A 20,203-nucleotide genomic window follows, 5' to 3' on the forward strand; every position below is an offset into this window, starting at 1 on the left:
ATCCATAACTCGAAATTTCGAGTTACTTTTCTCAAAATTTCGAGAAATATAACTCGAAATTTCGAGTTAGCTCTGCCAATCAAAAATATGCGTGAATGAGGTCGCTTTCTTGTTACCCGGAAGCATATGGCGCAGGACCGCGCACTCAAAAACGGATCCCAACAAATTAAAGTATGTTTGCTGATAGTAACACCATGTGATTCAGCTAATAACACAGGGATTTCATCATTTGTGAAGCCAGGCTGAAAACACTCAGCAATCTGTGCATTCACGACTGGATGTAATACCGGTAGCTTAGCTGTAGCATTTGTAGCTGAGGGCTTCAGCTTCCGGGTAATATGGAAATGACGTCATTCACGTAGATTACTGATTGGCAGCGCTAACTCGAAATTTCGAGTTGCTTTTCTCAAAATTTTGAGTTAATATGTCGAAATTTTGAGAAAATAACTCGAAATTTTGAGTTATGGATCCTTTTTTTTTTTTTAGTGGCGGAAACGGGCTTCCATATTGACGAGTTCACTGACTGCATGTATCTACGGTATGCCTAATATGTGAATCTAATTCTGCAGTTTTAAATGGAATTGATAGGTCTTGCAATACTTTCATGTATTTATAAATAGATATACATCATGTCTTAAGTTCACTTTTGCCTGTATCTTAGCCTTCAGTGTTTTCAAGAAGCATTTTACTTTCTTTATATGTGTATAAAGTGTAAATTGAGAATGTGTTAAATAAATTAATGAACATTGTTACTTTGACCGTTTTTATGAAACCAGAACTTGTTGATTTGATCTATTTTCTTAACGCTGTGGAAGGGACTGGTGCCTGTCTGGGCTGGTGCTTTGCATAAGGCAGGTTACACCCTGCACAGGTCACCAGCCTACATGGCTTACACACAGAGACACACAAGCCTTCATGATCACATCCATACCTACAGCCAATTAACATAACATGCATGCCTTTAGACTGTGTGCACAGAGACAACATGAAGTTCAAACCCACATCCTCCTTGTTGTGAGGCATCAGTGACAACTACACCCTGAGTCCTGGATATTAAACTTTCACCATCTCCTTTCTTTTAAGGCCAAGCAAAGTGTAAAATGATTTTCCCACACAGTGAAAGTGTGATTGTGTCTAGATGACCCAGAAATCCCAACCATAAATATGCCAAACACACTAAAGTTAAAAAAAAAAATACAAAGCAGCTCTTGACGAGGAATAATAATCTCAATATCAGTGTGTTATCCACCTACTTTGTTGGCCGCTGCCGTTTCTTCTGGCCACTGCTTGGTTATTTAGCCTCACAACAGTGGCGCTGTTTGGACTCAGCTGAGCTGAAAGAGATTGAAGGGATAATTTGGCCTGACCTACACAATTTGGGCCAGCTCAACACAAATACTGAGAAAGGTGTCATAATCAACAAGTGGGTCAGTCTGAAAACAGTGTGCCTTCTTGTCCTTCTCTATAGCAGCACAAAATATTTAGATTCACATTTAATTCGCTATGTCAGACAAAACTCCTGTAGTCTGTTTCCATGTTAGCACATCTCCTGTTATTGTTTAATGACAGCCTGTGAGTTACTGGCCTTTGATGAGACGAGAGAAAACATTTAGTGCACGTTTGGGTCACTCGTCTCTATTCGCCCTGATGAGCCAAGCTGGTGACTGTAAATATTCCTGCCATGTCTCACTGAAATAAGAGCTGAGTCTTTTGCAGACAGTGATATGACATGCTTTCCAGTCAGCCGTTACAGTGAGGTCTGCATCTCATGTAAGAGAGCCACAGCTGGTATGGTGGGATCAGTTCTGTGGGATCATGGAATTCCAGCCGACTCACGTTGGTATGATCCGGTTGATGATCCATTCACACAGACAAATAAGGTGGGCTGTCAGCTCAAAGTGTGTCCTTCAGGGTGTCTTTGGAACAGTGCTTGACTCAGAGATGTGTCAGTGTTAGCACATGATGTGCATAATAGGCCCTTTTCAGCTACCCAGCCATTCTGACATGGAAACACAGGTGTAATTATTTACATCATGACCCTGTTCCACTTAAATGGGTCAGGCCCCTGGTGCTACTGTGGCCCATTATTGGTATTCTTCTTATTTTTAATGGAACATGAATGCTGCTGCTGGTGAGCTGTAGATAAATAATTTACCATTAAAAAACTGTGTCTGCGATGTTGAGGCCATTGCCTGCAGCAAAAAAGTGATATGCTGTGCTTTTCTTTTACTATGGTGCCATCTAGTGGGCATAACAAAAGCTACAGCCATATACCCGGAAATAATTAGTTACAAGAAATTATTTTAGGGGAAAAGTAAAAGTAAATCAATTAAACTAAAGAAAACCATGCATATACAGTATTGAGTAAAAGGTTTTGTTTTAATTTTTTTTTCATTCTCTTTTTTGTACCTTTTATTTATTTGTTTCTTTGTTAAGCCACTTAACACTGACCTATTAATCATTTATGCAAAGAAGCAACCAAACTCAAGGGATGACTTGTGTTTTCCGTATGTCTACACAAAAAGAGGACTTAGCAAAACTGTAAAATTGTATTTTAAATTGTAGCTCTATGCATTTTGTTACAAGCAGCCTGTCACAAAAATATTGCCTGATCCCATTTCTTGACCTCATTCTACAAAAAATGCCAAAGATAACACAGTATTTTTTGCAAGGTGATTCCCAAAGAGAATTTAACTGACAATGTGGCACATTTCATATGCTCATATGGCATAGTGTGTAGTCTGCTCTTAAAAAAATGTGGCAACTGGACAAGTGTAAGGCAAAAGAAGAAGTGGCCTGCCACGGCTGATGAACAGTATCTAAAAGTTATGTCCTTAAGAAATAGGAAATGATTTAGCAAAGATCTGACACAGGATCTGAGAATCCGGCCCTTCAGTTGAAAGTACTGTCAGATTTTTATTCACCACACAACACTGCCTGCAAAGCATCTGATTGGCAACAGCCTGGTTTTTCACACGCTATCATTCGTGGATTGGCCTCCCCAGAACCAGGAACTCACCATTATCGAAACAGTGTGGGATCATCTCAACAGACAACTGAACAAAAAGCTGCCAACATCAAAAGAAACACTCTTTAAGAAGCCTGGAAAACTATTCCTGAAGACTACTTAAGATATTCATGCATCAGGAATTTTTTAAAAATGAGTTTATTTTGTAAATTAGACATCAAAAAAGCACACAGGCATTTAAACAAGCTACATAAAAATCATATCAAGTGATAGGTTGGTGCCTAAAAAGCATTTACATATCAGATAAAACAAAATACTACAGCTTTATTGAAACTAACATGTTTTCTTATTCTTTATATCTGCTCTATGATATATTACAGCTAGTTTTGTTATAGGAACGAAGCACTGCACTGACTCATGTAAATTATGGTCTATCTTATTTTCCTTGATGCACCTGATGCTTTGTGGTCAGTGCGCATCAGAAGATCTGATGGCAGAGGCCGTGTAGCTGTGGAGACAGACCTGAGGGCATTAATCATGAATGCCAGCCTCTCACTTTATCTGTGTGATCATTAGGCCGTACTTTACTGATGATCACTCTCTGGAAATGAGCTCCTGGAGGCTGCTTTCATTATTCATACCTACAAGAGCACAGTCTGCCCCCTATTCTTGGAAATGAGACTTAATGGGTGGGTGAGTGTGTGGGTGGTTGTGCTCTTGATATGTCACTGGGTGGCATATCAGTGATCTCATCTCTCTCACTGCTTCATCTTTAGCGATGTGCATCACAGGTACATTTGCAATTAGACCACAGGGAGGTGACAAGTGTTGCTCATTGCGATACCGAGAATGACAAGTCTTCCCCTTTAAGGAAACTTGATTGGCTGACCTTTTCATCAAAGTTAGTATGCTTTGCACCTGGACAAACAACTGTGGCTCACACAAATATCTATCATCATGTTGCTTTTTTTGTTTTTGCCAAAGGCATGTTATTATGTTCTTAATACAAATTACACGTTCCACCTTTCTACATATCCACAATGATTATCCTAACCCACTTTAACAAGTCGATTCAAGCCTCCCGTGAAGTTAAAATAGACGTCTGATTGTGTGAAGCGGTTGTTGAAAGTGTTGTGAACCTTTATATATGAAAGTATTCCCAAAGGCACGCTGCTATAAGGAACACTTTGCCTCCTGTCACGTGTAGATGTCTGGAAACAGACCAGAATATGAAACTAAAGGACTTCCCAGATTATACTTCACATATTTCAAGTAAGTCTATACAGGAATCAGTTCTTCTCCTCAGCTACAAGACTAAGTGCAGACAATTAGCTGGCAATATGTGGATGATGGTGGTGGTGTCGGGGCGCGATGATGTTTTGCTCACATAATTAGTCTCTGAGGCCTTGTGTTGAAAAAACAACAGACTTGTCACCATAGCTATCATTCCTGCATCAAATGTTTAAGTATCACATTTATGAGCCCAATCATTTCTGCTGCCAGCATGCACTAAAAGTGTTCATAGAAGAGCGTCCTTGATAACTACAGTTTTTGTGATGAAGCTTTCACATTATGTTCAGTCTTTTAAACGTTTTGTTTTCTGAAGATGTATTTCAGCATTTTGCTGCTGATGTTTGAAATATTTAAAAAAAAAAAAGGTGCTGCTGGTAAAACCCACGCGGAATGGCGGTGGTGCTGCTCGAACATTGGTTTTTTTTTTTCTGAAAGGGCTAAGGATAACCTTCTGGAGACAGGAAAATCAATAGCGCTGTACTGAATTGCAGAGACCCCTGGTGTCTGCATCGATGTACTTGGTGGTCATTTGGCTCTGGAGACCAGAATGTTCCCAGTGCAATATCAGTAAAAAAAAAGCAAAAACAGCATCTGACTTCATACTATACCGTATCACTTAACTGTGAAATCAAACGTACCAACAAACCATACACCAAATTCAATTTCAGGTTGCGTAGTGGAAGATGAGACAAGAAGTTCATATTAAACTGCACATGGAGGGTTGATAAGCAAACCGAGGACTGCGGAGGAGCAGCCATGGATTGTCGCAGCTCTTTCACCATTTGTATAACCTGCTCTTCTAATAATTGGACGGGGGATATTTTGGGTTCACAGGTCTCTTAATTAAAAGCGCTCAGCCCTCTGACAGATGAGACCATTATTTCTGTGGAGTGTGAATGAATCAGCCGCAGTTCATAATAACATAATGAGTCAATTTGTTGCTTTGCACAGCCCAAATCAAAATCTGCGACAGTCACACGCTGCTCACCCGCCGGTGCAAGAATGTGCACATTTTTTAGAGAATCAATCATTTATTTATTTATAGATTTTGCACTTATATGATCACGTGAGCGACAAACGTGTACGGCTGTATTTCTCTGTTTAGGTCTGACATGCTGCTAGGTCACAACATGCTGATGGCAGTTCAGAACATGTAATTATGTAATATCTGTGATAATGGTGTGATTGGGTCTTTTAACACTACAGTCTAAAAGAGCAGAGCCACGGTGAGCATCAGCACAAAAGGAATGATTACATTACAGAAGGTTTGAATGCTTAACAATTTCATGAAGCTTTTTAAACAAATGCCACCATCAGCGGCAGTCCTGCAAATATCTGCCCTTTATTCACTGCCTGTACTGCAGCAGTTGGCCTTTCTTTTGATATCATGAATTGACTGGATTGTTAGTGATTTCACACTCACCACATCTGGCTCTTTCTGGATGGGAGGATTATAAATACAGTAGGTGTATAAATAACTACTGCTGGGGGAAGCTCTGCCACCTTATCTGTGATTCAGTCTCACCCCCTTCGTCATTTTAAACCCAGCTGGAGCTCAAATCAGGGCCTTTTTACAATAAAAGAGCAGCTAGAGAAAATGAAGCCCTATTTATTATTCCTTGTGGCTTTTTGTGACTGGAACCACAGACCCCTTGTCCACCCTCTTTCTTCTCTCCCACTCGCCTTTGAATGCTTCTGATAAAAGGCTCCAATGTCTGCTGCTGCAGTAATGATTAGGTCTTTGTAGTTCTGCCCATACATACAAAAAAAACCCTCAGACATCAATCAGTTTTGTGCAGCATAACCTCTGTGGACCTTTAAAAAGGAAAGCAATGAGACTTCTTGTCCATGGTAGAATTGGTCTATAATGTTATCTGGTAACTCTGGTACCGCTTTGTTGAACATAATTGAAAAATTAAGGATCTAATTTGCCATCAGTTTGATGTATTCTGGTACTTGGTTATTTTTTGTGCACTTACAACTTACCTTTTCTTAAACTCTCTAGTAGAGTAGGCAGTTCTTGATCTTTCACAGTTATTAAAATGATTTTAAATGAGAAATTCTAGTCTTACTTTTTGAGCATGTTCTCGTAGTACTTTTAAACTCACCCATCTCAGTCTGCAGAATCCTGCACCTACTTACTTTTATATTCATAGCACTTTGCTTTCCATGCACTTTCCCAGCACATTACATCACATCACAAGTTCATTATTGGCAGGGTGTTTATATTGAGAGTTCTGTCTTTTGTTGATGCAGCTCTTCCTATCATTCATAACAACAACTTTCTGGGCGATCTGTGCCAGCTGTCGATGGACACGAACGCTATCAGGTCATCTGTGCACGTGAGTCCAGGCCATTAGCCTTTTCCTGAGAGATGAGATCTGGGGCAGCAACACTGAAACAAAGCAGTGCGGCTAATCGACCAAATCAAGCCTTTCAGCTCGGAAAAACAGACACGTGCTTCGCTGACGTGTAATTTAGTGAAGCACAAATGAAAATGGGGTAGATCGCTACCATTTTTTCTCTCCTTAACTTCCTGAACGGTTGTTTTCGAGGCTGTAGAACTCCCACATGCTTCTATTTTCAGACCTCGTGGCCATGACATGTTCTTACTGACAGAAACAAAATTCGACATGAGCTGAGTGAAAGTGAATCCACAGTCAGAGGTATCAGTGGTTTCACAAAATGTTCAGAAGCAAAAAATTGGGCCTAACAAATAAAATTAAAAAAGCATCTTCTTTTTGTCAAACATGAGGCATTTGCTTGCTGGATTGCAAATATGTTCTAAATACATTTAGAAGTGGAGCTAAATGCTTATATCGTGGCCACACACGAGAGTATAAAAGACTTGCTTCTTGCCTTTTTCATGAACTAATCTGCAAATCAAATGTGAAATCTGGCACAGGCAGAGCCATTCTCCCTCTTTCTTGCAGGTTGTGAAAAACTGTGCGCTTGGAATTCCTCTTTGTCTACAGGCATGTAAAAACACAGCGTGGCAACACTTTCTGAGAAATGTGAAGTGATACTGAGCCCTGCAAGCAGTAATTTCACTTTGCCTGTACAGCACAACTGAGGTAAAGAAGATGAAACCCTACCCTGCAAACAATAAATCTTTTTATTCCCTCAGGAAGTAGGCTCGCTTTGAGTGACTCACCCTATAATTGGCCCAACTACGACATTAATCAGATAGCACTCTTTTCTTCTTTCTTTGGGGGTCTTTGATGCATAATTGAGCGGGTTTAGCTCTTGGTTGAGAATTATTTTCAGGCCATTGTGTATATTCTCTTTGCTTATACGTCACCCTTTGAAAAAGCCTTTGGTGAAAACCAAGTGTGTCATATGGAATACCTGGATTTTTATCAGGTTTTGAGACCTCTACATCATCAGTGTGATTGTTTTTCCCTGAAGAGCCGGAATAAGTTGTAGTATGCAACAAAAATCTATAAATTAATACTCATATATACAGTTTGATGTTTAAATTCTTCTAATAAAGATTTGTCAGAAGGTTCAATAAACACACTAGTGTTTCATGGTTTAGGCTTTACAGTGTTAAGAAATTTCACAACAGAAGAATCTGTAGCCATTTGTTTTGCATCAAACAAATATAACCACATTTATTTTGAAAGTATAAAATTTCACACTGTAAAGGCCACTTTTCAGGGTAAATTGACAACCTTCCTGTAAGATTTACAGACAAAAAAGCTTGTCCATCTCTCCGCTGGTCCAACATACTGTCCAGTTCTGTGGCAAAAAAAAAAAAAAAGGAAAAAAAAGCTATTGTTCTGCTTCACCACAGAAAATAGTTGGCGAGATCTGAATAACTTACTCAAAACAGGAAAACGGCAGGAGAGTGAGAATTCCTGATTTGTACATCCCACAGAGGACAGAGGAGCAAGGTTTCCAAACGGTTCTCTCTCTTTCTCTTTATTAAACCAGCTTACAGGCACAGCTTGACGTTACAGGCACTGTTTGCCTTCTACTGGGAGACTCGAAAAAGAAATCTGCAGTTGACATTCTTTACACTGGCACCAGTCAGGCCACGAGAGCATCCCCACTGAGACAGCATCCTCCGTTTGTAGAAGAGGGGAGACTTTGCGCTGCAGACCTTGTCGTCAGAGGCCATTTGGTGGCTCACCGTAGCTCTGTCGAGGTGTCCTTACTTTGAGCATAGTGTTCACATTCTTACTCACTAACCGTGACGTGGTGCTCGCTGAGGTAGAACAGTTGTACCAAAAGAGTTATTTATAAAGAATACAAATGAGTAACAGTCACATCAATAAACTTAAGAGTGGAGTCATGGGAGGGGAGGGGAACAACATCACATTTCACCCACATTTTCAGCACAACAATATGTAGATCACTGACATATCTTCCTTCCTTTCAGCACAAACCTTTCCTTCAGTTCTTTCCCTTTCACTCGTAATGGCAGCTTCACAGATACTCAGACTGTATTTTTTTTTCTTTTTTACATCTACAAGCCAGTGCGAACAAATTCAGTTGTGAAAATACTTTCTCCGGTATCACGGCATGTGAAATTTATCCTTCCAACTCTCACACACGCTGTTGAAGAGTGCAAAAATAAAAAGAGAGAAGAGGGAGGAAAAAAGAAGAGATAAGTCAACAAAAAGGGAAATAAAGCAGATAGTTGTCATGTTAGAGAGGGTACACCGCCGTACAGAAAAGTCACATTGTTCATCGACACCGCTTCCATATTAAAAGAGGAATCGGTAACATCCCTTTTGAAGGCTCTCATCTCTCCTGAAGGCTGGAATGAGCTAAGTGAGCTGATTGGCTCCCTGCAGGGTGGGCAAGGCGGGGCTCCTCTGCGCGCTGCTTACACCGAGCCCTCTGTGTGGACTAGGACCAGCTGCTGTCCGTCAAACGCCCTGTTCCCTTACGTGTGATGATGCTGTCCGTCGATTTTAGAAGCCTCTCTAGACAGGGCGCGTTGATTTTGCCCGGCGGCGGGCCTCTGGGCACCAAGTTTGTCTTAGTTTGGCTGTCTGTGCTGGAGGACACGGCGCTGTCCTGCGTTAGGTCTCTGTCACTGGGGGTCAGCAGGGGCCTGGGACCAGCCTGGGCCTGCTCTGCTGTGGGAGAGCAAATGGGTGACGTGTGGAGCCACTTCAGATTATTGGCAGAGTAAGCTCCAGGAGGAGTGAGATCTGTGACTCTCAGGGCTTTGGCGGTGGCTGGAGGATCGCTAGTAGTGATGGCGCTCGCTGCTGCAGATGTGGTAACTGGAGACAGCTGTTGGGTATGACAAAAAAGTTTTATTATTCAGCGATGATTCTAATTGATTACCAAGACCTAATTTTCATTTGCTGTCCATCTAGTTATTATAAGGACCCTGAAATATAAATAATATATTCATCGTGCAGAAATCTGAGTGAGGCCCAGATAATGGAAGGGCTGAAAGCAACACTAAAACGGTAAATGGTTTGATCTTTTATAGCGCTTTCCTACTCAAGCACTCAAAGCACTTTATACCACAAGCACTTTTCTCCTCTAAGTGCTTTCCATCGAACGTTCACACTCTGATCAAGCCACCAACCTTCCGATTAGCAGATGACCTGGTTTACCTCCTGAGCTACAGCCACCCCTAAACACACTGCAGGAGCCATAAAAATGGCCCGAGAGCAAATAAGCCCCAAAATCTGGGTGGGGCGCTGCAACAACCCGAACACACATGTACACAGTGTATTAGCGCCTCAAAATGATTTAATTCCCTCTGTTTAATATCTAACATTAGGGGTAAACACTGGCATTAATTTTGAGTTTTGTTTCTAAAATATTCTCTCTGAACCGTAATTTGGCCTCCACTAATTCTTGAGGATCTTGTTGTTTAGTTACTAGAAGCCCCAGCTTGTTGAAAAGCTACTTATTTTGTCTGCCATCTGGTGCCGGACACTAAGTGTCCAATGAGATGTTTTTATCCAGAAAGTAAATAACACGCTGAAGAGCGTGGCAGGAATAAGACCAAAATTATGAGCACGGTTCTGAGGGCGATAATTCTCTGTGTATTTCTTTAAACACACCATCTTTAGATAATCCGTGAGAATTCCCCCAGTTTTCTTTTCCCACACGTAGCACAGAGCAAGACATGGTCTGCGTTCAGCCACGCTCGCGCTACTAGAAATACTTGAATTGGGAACCTCCTCCGATTGAGCTGCACCACCTGCATAATTTACACACTGTAGCAATCAGACTTGGTAGTAGGGATCTGGTATGAGCAGTATCGATCATAGTGGGTGTAGTCGGTTATAAAGAATAAAAAAAACCTAAGGAATGTTCTAAAGTATCCTGACCTTTCTTATCCCCTTAGGGACACTCCTCCAAAATTACCTTTTCTCCTCTGTCATTGTTCTTAGTGAACCTGAGACTGCAGTAATACCTCAGTAAAAATAGCTTTTAATCCTCCTGTCCCTGTTCCAGACCTGTGATTAAATAATAATAGATATTTTAGTCGCTCTTTCACTGCGTCGTCAGCATATGTTCTTGGCAGTGGGATTTATCTAGGCGAAGAGCTCTTACACAACAGCTTCTTTTTTTTAACTTTACCTTCAGTTTCTTGGTGGGAGCAGCTTCCTCTGTTTGGGTGACAGTGAGTGGGTGTTCTTGAAGCTTTACATTAGGGAACCAGCTCTTCAGCATTTCTTCCATTTTAAGAATGATATTAATGTACTTCTCCCTGGAAGCAGAGGTGAAAAAAAGAAAAGAAACAGAGAGTGAGAGAGAGCTATTTACTCAAGCTATCGCGCGCGAATCTGAGTAATCGAGCCAAAATCTTGGTAACCTCTTCTCTGAAATCTACCTCCCCATCAAGCTCGCACAGGAAATATGCGCTCTTGAAAAGCAAGCGAACACATTCACTCGCTCAACAAAGCCTGCTCACCGTGTGTGGGGAGGGGAACATTGTCTTAAGTACATTTCTCACATGCTTTGAGCTCACACGTGGACTGGCGTATAATACTCCCGCTCGCCTCTAAATATAAACGCCAAAGCCACAACGTTCTCCCACAGCGTCAGTGTAAAAATAAAACAGTTGACGCAGTTCACGTCGGAGGTGGGCGCAGTCAGAATCCCCCTTAACTGCTGCCCGTCAGAACCAGATGGCGAGCGGGGATTAGCCTGGGCCGTACGATCGGGACCTTCCTGCTATATTCAGTCCAACCCATGTTAAATTCATGTGAAAGATTATCCGCCACAGTGGCTGCTAAAAAAAAGTCACTTTGATCCTATCTACCATTGTGTTGCTCCAGGGGCTGCCAGCTGGCAACACAGAGCAGACACCAGGAGAGACACGAGGGAGGGGTTTAGTCCACCTTCCAGCCTCTGCCCTGGCTGTCTGCAGGGAGGCTGCCACACCCACTCTTTGTTTCCCTTATGGAGGCAGCAGCTGGTGGGTGAGGGCTCCAATTAGTCTGCGCTAGGCTCAGGAGCACTTTGTCTAATATACCTTGATGCAAAGCCTCGTGCTAACTGCACCCCAAAGATTCCTATTCAGTTTCACAGCTAAACTGTACACGATGCCGGGATTTCGTTTCAGTGTAATCAAATAGTATTGATACGATCGCTGAGTGCAATCGCTCTGTGAAATTATGCTCTAAAGTGATTACTCAAATCAAAAACTCAAAACTTTCCAGCTTCTCAAATGTGACAGTTTCCTGTTTCCAGATAATTGAAACATATATTACACGAGTTTCTGGAATTTTTTGATAGCAACTTTCATCAGATATGGAAGTTTTCTATTCAGCGGTTAAGAAAATGCGTAAATGAATGGACAGATATTCTTTTTTATATGTGTGGGAAAAAACTGCACTAAAAATCAGATCATAAGGATTTGAGAATTGGTAGTTTTTTTCCATTTAACAATGTGAAATATCAAAACATTTTAAATTTGACTGGGAAACAGGGACTATAAGAGTTTCTCCTTGAAAGGGGTGATAGCATATTCCATTATGCTGTCTGGCCGGTGGAGAGCTAATCACACAGACACAAGTGGGCCGCTCTCACAGTGAAGCCTGATACATTTTTAACAAGATGCCCAGCTTTAGTGAGAGGCAGCCATCTCTGCAGTAAATTTATCCTGAATGTGCGGGGGTAGCAGCAACCTGCTGTGAGCCATGTGTCAGAAACATAACGGAGACCACTTCGACCCACAGATAGCAAGCAGTATTGGGTAGCCCTTGTATATGTATGCTGGGGGATGCACTGTGGTTCTCACACGGGTTTGAAACCACAAGTGAAAAGAGCACACAGATTTTCTACGCTGACACATTTATGTCAAAGTACCGATTATCATTGTTTCATGTAGGGCAGAATGTGGGTCACCTACCCCATGTAGGGGTTCTGCAGAACACCCATGATCCTCTGAATCCGGTCCATGGCGACACTCTCCTGGAAACTGCTGAGTCCTGGCAAGAAGAAAGTTGTAGCATGAGCCACATGAACGGTGTTGACAGCAGGGCTGAGTCTGTTCAGCAGATGGGTAGTGTGAAATGTGTGTGTGAAGGAACAGACTCCCTGCTTCTGTGGCCAGGAAGTGCTGGGTCACACGAGGTTCGGGTTTGACTAAGATCCCAAACTAAGCAGTTTTTGCGCCCGCCTGAACACGGTGCTCTCTTTCAGAGATCCTCATAATGCCTATCCGTCTCAAGAACTGCATCACTTTACACACACATGCGCACATATACAAGGAATGCTTGTGGTTAGATGCCAGTCCTACGACAACGCATGTTTCAGACGTCTCGCGCTCATATCTCAAGGACACCTATTCCACAAAGACTTGCGTAGTCTATGCGCTCTATTGTTTTTTTTCTTTCTGAGACAAAAGAGACCGTGAAAAACAGACTCAACTAAGACATTTTGTGTTCAATCAGGTTAATATCTTGTGTGTGAAGCAGAAGACATATTAAATGCTGACTTACTTTCTTTGTATCTCCCTGAACGAAGGCCATTCAAGATTGATGACAGTGGATGAATGTAGCATTGTAGCTCCATGCACTGAAAATAATAACAGATTTATTAGTGTTAGTGGATAATAAAACAACTGAAAAACCTTTTCTGATAAGCTCATAATAAATCAGCCTCCCCCCAGTTCATTTTGTTATATTAATTGACAACAACTTTCCATGACTAACTAGCTTTGTTTGACTTAAGACAGAAAAAGTCTAGTTCTTTAGAAACGGATAGCAAATAGGGGAAGGTCATTTTTACTGGAAATGTCATGCAGGAAGCACTCTGTAAAACCACTACGGGAATCAGTCTGGGTGACAGGGTACGCGCTAGTTTTGCTGACACTGTCAACCACTGTCTGTGGAAAGCACACATGAACCACAGAGGCGCTCACCTTGCTGCTAAAAATTCTCTCTTTCTCTGACATGTTGGCAATGAGCTGCCGTTCTTTGCATTCGTCCTCTGTAGAGCCGCGGGGTCTCTTCAGTGCCTGCTGAGTGTTGTTGCCATTCATTCTTTCTCCTTGCTGTGTTTTACACAGTCCAGTGGCGGTGTCTCTGTCCCATTTTTCCATGCAGCCGGGAGATCCCCGGCTGGAGACCTCCCTGACCCCGCTCCAGTTACCGTCGCCCTCCTTCAAGTCGCTGCTCCAGCGGCAGCTGCTGTCAGTCGGGCCCAGGTGCGAAGCGGCACAGGGGGATAAAGGAGCTTCTGTCTGGCTGTGCTTTCTGGTACAGTCAGGCTCCTGCTCGTTCTCATTATCCTCATTGTCGCTAGCCAGCCAGTCAATGGAGTTGTCCGAATCTGTAGCAGACATCCTCAGCTGCAGGGTCTAAATAGCACTGACCATCACCGACCTGACAAAGAGAAACTCACCGTTATTACATTGTAACAACACGAAACATATTAAAGGGAGCAGCGATAACAGATGCGGAGACGAGAAACAGTAAATTAAAAATTAACTACATCAAGGCCTTTAGCCAAAATAATCAAATGTAGTGTTCTCGAGCAAAAAGTCAAGAAAGAACAAAAAAACTCCAGCCAAGCAGAAATAACAATAAAGACAGAGGAGGGACAGCAGTGTACTCGGAGCAGATGGTGGCAGTGAGATAACAGTTGTTGGGACCACAATGACCTGTTTGTTTTGCAGATGCAACACCTGAGCCAGTAAACACAGGCCAGCCACCATCAAAAGCAAACAGCAAACGGTCCCGTGCCCCATCCAATACTCGGAGGGTGGCGGGTGGGAGGCTCACGTCATTTGTCCCTCCAAATTTTTTTCACTGCAACCCTCAAGCGTCTTCACATCACAAACAAACACATTTCTAAATTTCACAATTGCTACCCTGACTATCCCCCCCACCACCCTCACTCCGCTTCTGTCAGCTGGCCTGCCAGCTGCTACCACCACATTCATTCATACACTTCGTTCGCTTGCTTATTCAAAGGGGCAGAGGTCTGCCACCATGACGACTAGTAGTTCGACGAACCGCAGACCTCCCATCAACACAAGTGACACTTGTGGGGTGAAAAAAGAGATTTAAGAAAATGGGAAGCGTTCTTCAGCAATGAACGCCTTCTGAATAAAAAAGAAAATCCAACTAAAGGCTCTTTACGGAGGCTTAATTGCAGTATGTTCCCTCTGTGTTTATTACAAGAGGGGAAGTGAGAACAGCATTTTCAGCACAGAGATCATTTTAGGATTCCCAGAGTTAAGGACTGCCATGTCTCTTGCTTCCTGTAAAATTTGAGGGTAGAGGGGTTAATTGCTCCCTGATTCTTTGTCGCCTTCTGATCTTATTGTTACAGAGGAGGGGTGGAGCGGACATTTACTGATATACTGAATAAAACGCAAAACATATACATCATCATTGCTCTAAATCAAAGCAATGATTTACAGGAGCACGTGAGTATTGAGCGCCATAGAAGAGATTCAGCAAAGTCCCAAAGAATCTTGAATCTAATTCCAAGCTACTGCAATGTCAGTCTGTTTTGTGTTGTGTAATACTGTATTACACAACACAAAACATGCACAGACACTGCAGTAGCAAAAAGAAAATCTAATTTCTCTCTATAATTGTATAAAAGTCGCCCTTCTTATTAATATACTAACTCTAAATGAATCCAATAGCACTGAGAAAATATATCAACATATATGTGCCATGACTAGCTCCACGCTACTACTAATTTCTTTCTGTGATAAAAACAGCATACACATGGCGAGCTTACTAAATATTCACTTGCCCTGGGCCTTTGCATGCGCATATAGGCCTACAGTTATATTCTAATAACACTTTAAATAGCAGTAGGAGGTACTGATAACAGCTAACACCGTGGATTTCTGAATCAAAGGAAAGGTGGTCCCATAAAGCAATTTAAAAATATATATATACCAGTTAGCTTCCGCGACCTCGACGTCTACATCTACCTGTGTAGGTGGGGCACCTGAATAGAGATGTCCAGCGCTTAACACGTACGCCGATATGCTTGAAATATAAGAGAATATTTCAGATATTCACACGTCGTTATCTCTCGCCAGAGAAAACGAGCATAGGAAGATAAGGTGGCAGGTCTGATCTGTCCGCCTAAATGCGGGTTTCACATCAGTTGGGTAACAGACACAATAGACTTCCTCATCAGTCTCAGTAAATTTGGCAGCATGCTGAATTAGTAAAATATAAATATATATATATTTAAACAATAAAGAAAGAAATGAAACAGGAATACCAGTCCCTGTCACGGGAAGGCTACCATATCGTAGCATTAAACACAACCGCAAACTCTTTGTTTTTCTGACCAGGTTGTCTGTGTGAAATGCCTCTGGATGATTTAAAATAATAATATTACTAGGATATCGCTTAGTCCCCTCAGAAACACAAAGTAAGTGATATTTATCGGGAGGCTCTGGGCATTAAAAGGAGATGAGCATGGGTGCCTACCTTCTCAGGATGGAGCGGCTGGTCGTTCTTCCTTTGTTTAGCGGTAAATCCAGTAGGACTGTAGGCAGAGAGCAGCTGATGTGCTGGACGTGCGGCGTGAGAGAGAGGAGGCAGAACATCCAGTGATCGGCCCGTGTTGCTTCTCCCAAGGCAACGTGTCTGGGAGGGCGGGACTAGCGGGAGCATGCGCTCCCATTTGCTCCTCGAGCGGCTCCGACTGTCCAATCGGCTCCTCCGTTCAGTGCAGTCGCGGAGCAATAGGCGAGGCCGGTTTACATATGCAAATGACATGGAAATGACACAAACACGTGGACACGCGGATCGGTTTCATTTCAGCAGCTGGGTGAAAAGTCAAGCCAGGGCTGGCTGTGGTCATTCTACAGGCATTCTTGGGCATTATATCATCTGGATGATGATGCTTGACTTGAGGCATGTCAGTAAGCTGAGCGGCACTGCTAAAGGCGCAGTCAGCAATTTCAGGAACAAGTGTGAGAGTTAATGAGTTTGCCCAAGGACACTTCGGTAGAGTGTAGCAGGCACTTATTTTTGCACATTTAAAATATGTTTGCTAATGGTGGTGGTGTGGTGAGGGGGAGAAAGTAAAGGGCAACTGGTAAGATCGATTCACATGTATTTATTATAAGAAAGATTCTGTCCATGTAATATATATTATTAGGTCATTTCTGACATTTAAATCTGTAATATAAGGCTACTTTGTTATCGTTTAACGTTATAAAATGATAACACGCTTAATTTGAATGACCTGCAAAGTAACTAGCTTTTAGAAAATAGAGGAGAAATAGACGAGAGAAAGTACCTGCTGCGAAACTATACAGTACTTGTGTAAGTACATGAATGCTTTCTGCATACCACAAGACATTACATAAGATGTCTCCAAGTTGTGAGTGACTAAGTAAATAATGCATTAAGATGAATCATTAGTGGAATTAGTCATTAATTGTTTCATTTTGCTTTTCTTGAGAAGGTAAATACACGAAACCAGAACCACTTTTCCACACGCAAAGCTGCTTCTTCTTGACCATAGCTCTGTATTTTTTTTAAATTTATAATTTATTTTTTTCTAGGCACAATGATGGTAAAACTGATGACTCATAGGACCTCTGTTTGACTGCATGAGAGAGTAGGATTAAGTGCCCTCTGTCAGAGGCCAGACAAGAATCCTGAGCTTGGAGCCAGTGAGTCACGAACCCTTTCACAGCAAACAGTGGTGGGGGGCGGGGAGAGAGATCACGTGCGCCCGGGAGACGCCCACCCAAAAAGCACAAACGGCCTGGTCTCCTCATCTCCCTCAGTTGACAATGCGGATAGACAGGATTTGAAACAAAACATTTCCCCCCCTTCTCTCTCCAGAGTAAACAGGTCACATGCGAAAAGGCTCCGCGAGATGTTTACAGAGCCGAGGACGCTGCCCAGACAGTTTTAACAACCGGGTGCAAATCTGTCTGAGATATAATGCAGAAGGACTTCTTGGACTGTCATCTTTGCCTTCTATAATGAGCTTGTACCATTGTAATTAGATTGAAAAGGCAATTTGTGGTCAAGTGATCATAGAGTAGCATATGTGGCTACTTTTGCTTTATGTGCTGCCGTCACAATGAAGATCAGGCAGGATGAGGGCACCAGCAAACACTAGCTTTGCTCTCTACGGATGAGCCTGTAATCACATCCTGCTGTGAAGAATGCATTCTAAAACCAGTCAAGGTGACACACCTACTGGCATGGTTAGAGATTCATTTTGAATTTTAATTGTCCTGTAAGTCACAGCGGTCTCTCACACATCCCACAAACAGCTTGTTGTTGTTCTGCTCCCCAGGCTCTGATCCCCTGGTGACCCCAGACTTTGTGACGACAGAGAGTTTCCTACAGCTTTCCAGCAAACTCTCATTTTCCTTATTTGTCTTAGAGGCTGTCACTGTGAAATATATATCCCATTCACCTCAAAGCACAGGAAACAGACATATCTACATGCATTTGATGTTCAAAGAGCTTTTATTGGGCTCATACATTCAGCATTCTGAACCACGCACGCATGGCATCATACATATAGAAACCTTAGCCACAGATTGTCGTGAATGTTTCAGTATTTTGTGTACTCGCCAGGAATGCTTAAGTGTTTAACACGAATCCAATTCTACGGAGCCGTTCTCCAATTTTCACAATCTGTCATTCGCATAAAGAACAACAGCAGCAATTTGCAGTCTGTTCACAAAAGGGAACTCTTTTTATCTGTGCGTTTTCCTGTCAGGATCCAAGATGAGTCACATGACACAAACTGGCACTGCGATTTTCAATTTGTCAGAGAGGCAGGCTGAAAACATATCCCACAGAGACTGGATTTCTCCCGCTCTCATTCATAAAAAATAAAAGACCAATCAGAGACTCACACCCACTTTATTATAGGGCATACGCTGAACATCTGTCCCTGTCTAACCCTGTCTTCTCGAAAAAAGAAAAAAGAAAGACGCAGCACGTGTGCGTGGGGAGCATCAACCGCACCTCACCCTATGGACTAAAGGCAGCTCTGAACTCAAGTACATGTGTGCACGATTTACGGTATTGTAAAATCTGTTTCTCATTTTCAGGCAGCGTCACATGTCTAATGCAATGACTTGCCATCAAAAGCACTAGCCAATAACCTAAACTGACCCGTGTTACACATGCATAAAGTGAGGGAATGAGAGAGACTGTGGCCTTACCGGTAAATATACTGCAAGGGGACGCAGGCATACATGTGAGAGTGTTTGGGTGCCATTTGCACGGGAGCGTATTTGCGTTTGTGTCTGTTACATCAACATCTGTCGCGTGAACTGTGTATATGACTCAGCTGGGTGTACCCTGGCTTTGCTCCATATGCTTTCCCAAACTTAAAACCTGACCTATGGTGACACACACATGCATGGTTTCTTTAAATTGGGACGGCAAACAACAGACTTCCCACACCATTGTTCACGTTATGCCTGCTCACCACTAATAGCAGGAGTGCGACTTAGGGACAGGTTTTGGTTTGGAGCTCAGATGGAGGAGAAAACCGACAGGAATGTCCATAACTGTGTTAACGACAACTAAAGCTGCTGCAGGGAACACAAATGTAAACACAAAGGTGCACCAGACATTAAAAACGTCTTCTGGCTGCACATAATTGACATCGGTACAAAATATTGGGTCCTTGCAGTGATTCATAGACTTGTAATAACAGGATTACATAACTTTTTTTCCTGTAATGTTTGCAAAGCCTTGGACTACCTCCCTCAAGTCTCAGCCACCAATTGAGCATGTCAGCTTTGAGGAATAAAACCTAATTTTCCCATCAATCTAGCTGAAGATGAACTTTGTGACTTGGATCCCGTTCTCTGCTTATGTTTTTTACAGTGATCTTCACAGATGTTCCACGTGACAATAACAGAATGCCTGAAATTGCTTTAGACTTTAATCTGAATCTGGGCAATCCTTCACCATGTCTGGACCCTGTTTAGCTTTAATCTTGGTTAGAAAATATGTCTTCCACTTCTCCCTAGTGTAGCATATTACTCCTCCAGATATGTCATCCTGTTACAGTAAATGCTACTTCTACAAATAAACCCCACCCACACACTAGAAGAGTAACTGCATGTACTGTGGGCACGCTGCAGCGGGGTGGGGTGTCAGTTGTATGCGCAGCCAATCGCATTTAGATTTGATATTAGAGGTTATGCAGTAAGAGTGATACTCATTGCATTTTTGTTGCTTTAAAGGGTTGGACTTCCGGCGCCCCGTCATACACCCTCCCTCTTCCTTTTGCACCTTCTCCCTCTTCCAACTTCAGTCACATGTGCTTCATCCAGAGAAAAAGCTCCCTGACCATTTTCCACACAGACAGTTCACATGCAGGCAGTTGAGAATGTCTGGCAGCAAACCACTGACAAATATTTTATGGCTCTGTGTATGTGTGTGTGCGTGCGTGCATGTTTATACTCTCTCTAGTGTCTGAACGGCTGCCAGAGCAGCTCAAGCGACAGTGGGATATCTATCTGCAGGGCTGAATGTT

At 42.5% G+C, this 20,203-nt stretch overlaps 1 protein-coding gene across 1 annotated transcript; it reads right to left on the bottom strand.

The window, feature by feature from the left end:
* Nucleotides 1-7,848: 7,848 nt before the first annotated feature.
* ciartb (circadian associated repressor of transcription b) lies at nucleotides 7,849-16,309 on the bottom strand. Its single transcript, XM_005730019.2, has 6 exons — nucleotides 16,159-16,309; nucleotides 13,614-14,076; nucleotides 13,192-13,267; nucleotides 12,600-12,678; nucleotides 10,823-10,952; nucleotides 7,849-9,511 (listed from the first exon to the last, which is right to left on the bottom strand). Exons 2-6 carry the CDS (start codon nucleotides 14,034-14,036, stop codon nucleotides 9,119-9,121), a joined length of 1,101 nt encoding a protein of 366 aa, XP_005730076.1. The 5' UTR covers nucleotides 14,037-14,076; nucleotides 16,159-16,309; the 3' UTR covers nucleotides 7,849-9,118.
* Nucleotides 16,310-20,203: the final 3,894 nt, after the last annotated feature.

This window comes from Pundamilia nyererei, unplaced genomic scaffold (assembly GCF_000239375.1).
Source record: "Pundamilia nyererei isolate P.nyererei 1_Seehausen unplaced genomic scaffold, PunNye1.0 scaffold00035, whole genome shotgun sequence".
Lineage (NCBI taxonomy): Eukaryota > Metazoa > Chordata > Actinopteri > Cichliformes > Cichlidae > Pundamilia > Pundamilia nyererei.